The sequence below is a fragment of the Eimeria tenella genome, genomic scaffold (genome assembly GCF_000499545.2).
Source record: "Eimeria tenella Houghton genomic scaffold, Eth_scaff653, whole genome shotgun sequence".
In the NCBI taxonomy this organism is placed as follows: domain Eukaryota; phylum Apicomplexa; class Conoidasida; order Eucoccidiorida; family Eimeriidae; genus Eimeria; species Eimeria tenella.
In genome coordinates this window covers 1-4129 of record NW_013545776.1, presented here as the reverse complement: position 1 = coordinate 4129, position 4129 = coordinate 1, and the positions used below count along the sequence as shown (strand labels likewise).

The window sequence follows — 4129 nt, the reverse complement described above, 5'->3', positions numbered from 1 at the left end:
CATTTATTTATTAATTTATTTAATTTTTATTTTTATTGTTTACTTATTTAATATGCTGGCGAAATGCCGCTATACATCAGCAGCAGCAGCAGCAGCAGCAGCAAGCAGCAGCAGCAAAAGCAGCAGCAGCAGCAGCATGCAGCCCTGGGGCTTCCCTTATTGTGCTGCTGAGTCTTCTTCCACTGAAACTTAGATAATAATTTATTATTTTATTTTTAACTTAGCCAAACTTTCGAGAGGGCCCACAAAACCCTAAACCCTAAACCCTAAACCCTAAACCCTAAACCCTGAAGGGTAGCAGAAGCTCGTAATGGCCGTTTGAAAGTAAATTGAAACCTCACTTCACCGACAAGCCCCGCAGACAAAAGCCCTAATTTAGGGTTTAGGGTTTAGGGTTTAGCGTGTGTGGTTGAGGTTCTAGGGTTTAGGGTTTAAGAAGGGCTCCTGGACCCCACCAGCCCCAGCTGCCCTCCAGCAGCAACCCCCCACAGCAGCAACAGCAGCAACAGCAGCAGCAACAGCAACAACAGCAGCAGCAACAACAACGGCAGCAACAAGAACAACAGCAGCAGCAACAAGCACAACAACAGCAACAACAACAGCAGCAGCAGCAAGAGCAGCAGCAGCCGGAACAGCAGCAGCAGCAGCAGCAGGCGCAGCAGCTGCAGCAATCCCGAAATGAGCGAGAGCACCATCAGCAGCAGCAGCAGCAGCAGCGGGCTGTCCGCGGCTTCGCGGGAGCTGCTGCGGGTGCTGCACGGGCAGGGCGTTCTTCTGTTTGGCAACTTCACTTTGAAAAGCGGAAGGAAATCTTTTTTCTTTTTTAATTCCGGGAAAATAAACGATGGAAAGAGTTTGCGAGCAGCAGCAGAAGCACTGGCGAGCTGCCTATACACCCGAAACCTGCGCTTCGACCTGCTCTTCGCGCCCGCCTACAAAGTCCGCTTCCGATTTTCCTCGTTTGGCCGCCATTTTGCTTCCTTTTGCATTTATTTTGTTTTGTTTTATTCTTTTTTTCCTTTTTTGTTCTTTATTTCGTCTTTTTCCCGCGCTTTCCCGGCTTCTGGCGGCCGAGATCGCGGCGCGGCGCCTCTGCGCGCGGCCGCCGGGTGTACGTACACCTCAGGTCTCGCGCGCTCTTCTCTCGGGAAACGCTTTCAAATCCGAATTAATTTAATTAAATTTATAATTAAGTTATAAATAATCATAAATGAAGATTAATAAACTCGTAAATCAGAGCATTTAATTCATGCAGATGCGCCGAAGGCCTCACTCTTCTCCAGTTCCTCGTTTCACCGGGAAAACCCCATCCAGGGTTTAGGGTTTAGGGTTTGGTTGTTGTTCGTGCACTGAGCGGTAAACAGCAATGCGGTGACACGCGTGAAGATGCGCAGCGAGGGTTTAGGGTTTAGGGTTTGGGGTTCGGCGTGTGGTGTTGGGGTGTACGTACACCTCAGGGCATCCCGCTGGTGTGCTGCACCGCCGTGGCGCTTTCATATCTTTTTAATTTAAAAGTTCCTTTTCTCTTCGACAGAAAAGAAGAAAAGCAACACGGAGAGGGAGGCGCCTTCATTGGAGCCACCGAGCTGCTGCTGCAACACACCAGCAGCAGCAGCAGCAGCAGCAGCAGCAGCGGAGCCATCGAAGCAGGCCAGACCGAGCCGCAGCAGCAGCAGCAGCAGCAGCAGCAGCAAAGGGAGGTTCGCGTGGTGTTGTTGGATGATGTTTTGACTTCTGGAACAGCTTTAAAAGCTTCCATTAAAAAGATAAAAAGTGCAGCAGCAAATTGTTCTGTTGCTGCTGCTGTTGTGCTGCTGGACAGAGAAGAAGTGGCGGAGGGTGAGGGGAAAATAAAATAAATTAATTTAATTCATTTAATTAAATTAATTAAATCAATTTAATTAAAGTAATTTAATCAAATTAATTAATTTAATTAAATTAAATAATTAAATTAAATTAAATTAATTAAATTAATTAATTGTATTAACTTAAATAATTAAATTAAATTAATTAAATTAATTAAATTAATTTGTTTTGATTTAGCTTGATTTGTCTGTAAGCAGCAAAAAGTATCAATTTGGCAATTTATTTGATTTGTTTTGAATCATTTTAATTTGTTTTATTTTTAATTTATTTTTAATTATTTTAATTTATTTTTAATTAATTTAATTTATTTTTAGTTAGTTTAATTTATTTTTAATTAGTTTAATTTGTTTCAATTTAATTTTATTTGTTTTTAATTCTATTTAATTTAATTTAATTTAAATTGATTTAATTGAATTCTAATAATGATGCAAAAGATTAAAAATGATAAAACAAATAACAAAATAATAATAAAATAAATAAAATAAAAAGTAAATAAATAAATAAGGTAATGAAAAATAAAACAATGCAATCTGCAGATAATGGAAAAAGAAGAAAGCTAAAGAGCAGCGAATGAGGAAAGAAAGAAAATGACAGCAGCAGCAGCAGCTGCTGCTGCTGCTGATGCTGCTGCTGCTGCTGCTGCTTCAAAACGAAGAAAGAATGGAAGCAACAATAAAACAATGAATATAAAGCAATAATGGTAATAATAAAAGACAGGAATGAAATGTAAAAGAATAAAACCAAATTGAAAGGCAAAAGAAGAATGCGTTTGCTGCTGCTTCGCAGGCAGCAGCAGCAGCAGCAGCATTTCTGCTGCTGCAGCACTGGAGCAAGAGTTCAAAATCCCAGTAATATCTCTTTTGAAGATAAATGAATTGCTGCTGTTTTTAGAAGAATTAATTGCAGAAGAAATAAATCCAGAAAAGAAAAAAGAACTGCAGCAGCAGCTAACCCTCATGCAGCAGCACAGGCAGGTCTACGGCGCCCACAAACCCTAAACCCTAAACCCTAAACCCTAACCCTGCGCCAGTGGCCTTCAAACCCGCTGAAGGCAGCTGCAACAGCAGCTGCAACAGCAGCAGCTGCAACAGCAGCAGCTGCAACAGCAGCAGTGGCTGCAGCATAAGCAGCGTCAGCAGCAGCTGCAGCATTAACGGCTGCTGCAGTGATGTGCTGCATCAGCAGCACCTGCAGTGTCAGCTGCAGCAGCAGCAGCACCAGCAGCAGCTGCTGCTGTGCTGCATCAGCAGCACCTGCAGTGTCAGCTGCAGCAGCAGCAGCACCCAGCAGCAGCATCAGCAGCTGTTGCGGCATCAGCAGCAGCTGCAGCACCAGCAGCTGTTGCGGCAGCAGCAGCTGCTGCAGCATCTGCAGCATCGGCAACTGATGCGGCAGCAGCAGCAGCATCACATGCAACTGCTGCATCAGGTGTAGCAGCAGCTGCAGCATCAGCAGCAACCGCTGCATCAGATGCAGCAGCAACTGCAGCATTAGCAGCTGCTGCGGCACCAGCAGCTGCAGCAGCTGCAGCCAGCGTTGCAGCAGCAACAGGTGTAGCCGTAGCAGTCATAACAGCAGCATCTACTACAGCAGCAGCATCTACTACAGCAGCAACAGCAGCTGCAACAGCAACAGCAGCTGCAGCAGCAACAGCAGCTGCAGCAGCAACGGCAGCTGCAGCAGCAGCATCTGCTACAGCAGCAACAGCGGCTGCAACAGCAACAGCTGCTGCAGCAGCAACAGCAGCTGCAGGACCAGCAGCAGCAAGCGTAGCACACTCTACTGCAGCGGTAACGACAGCTGCTGCAGCTGCAGCAGAAGCTGTAGCAGCGGCACCTGCTGCAGCAGCTGCAGCAGCAGCATCTACCGCAGCAGCAACAGCAGCAGCAGTTGTAGCAGCAGCAGCAGCAGCTGTTGCAGCAGCTGCAGCAGCCACATGGGGGTTTTGTTTGCAGCAACTGCTTCTGTCGAAAGTTTCGTCTTGTCAGTGGTTTAGGGTTTAGGGTTTAGCCGTAGGGGTGGTTGAGCTGCGGGTCGCTAGGGTTTAGGGTTTAGGGTTTAGCGAGGAGAGGCCTAGGGACTCCCGACTTTAGGGTTTAGGGTTTAGGGTTTGGGGTTTGGCTGTGCACACGGCTTCCCTGCGCCAGGTGTCTGTACACCTGAGTGCCGTAGCTTATTCTTTGCTGCTATTTTGCTGCTCTTATTTCTTAGCTCATTTCTTTTAGCAGCAGCAGCAGCAGCAGCAGCTGCTGCAGCAGCAGCA

At 46.1% G+C, this 4129-nt stretch overlaps 1 protein-coding gene across 1 annotated transcript; it reads left to right on the top strand.

The window, feature by feature from the left end:
- Positions 1-436: 436 nt before the first annotated feature.
- Positions 437-3853, top strand: ETH_00014140 (orotate phosphoribosyltransferase, putative; the record flags this gene model as incomplete). Its single annotated transcript, XM_013380468.1, has 4 exons — positions 437-939; positions 1458-1839; positions 2653-2840; positions 3117-3853. Coding segments are annotated over 4 exons (1810 nt in total), but the record flags the coding sequence as incomplete, so codon positions are not given.
- Positions 3854-4129: the final 276 nt, after the last annotated feature.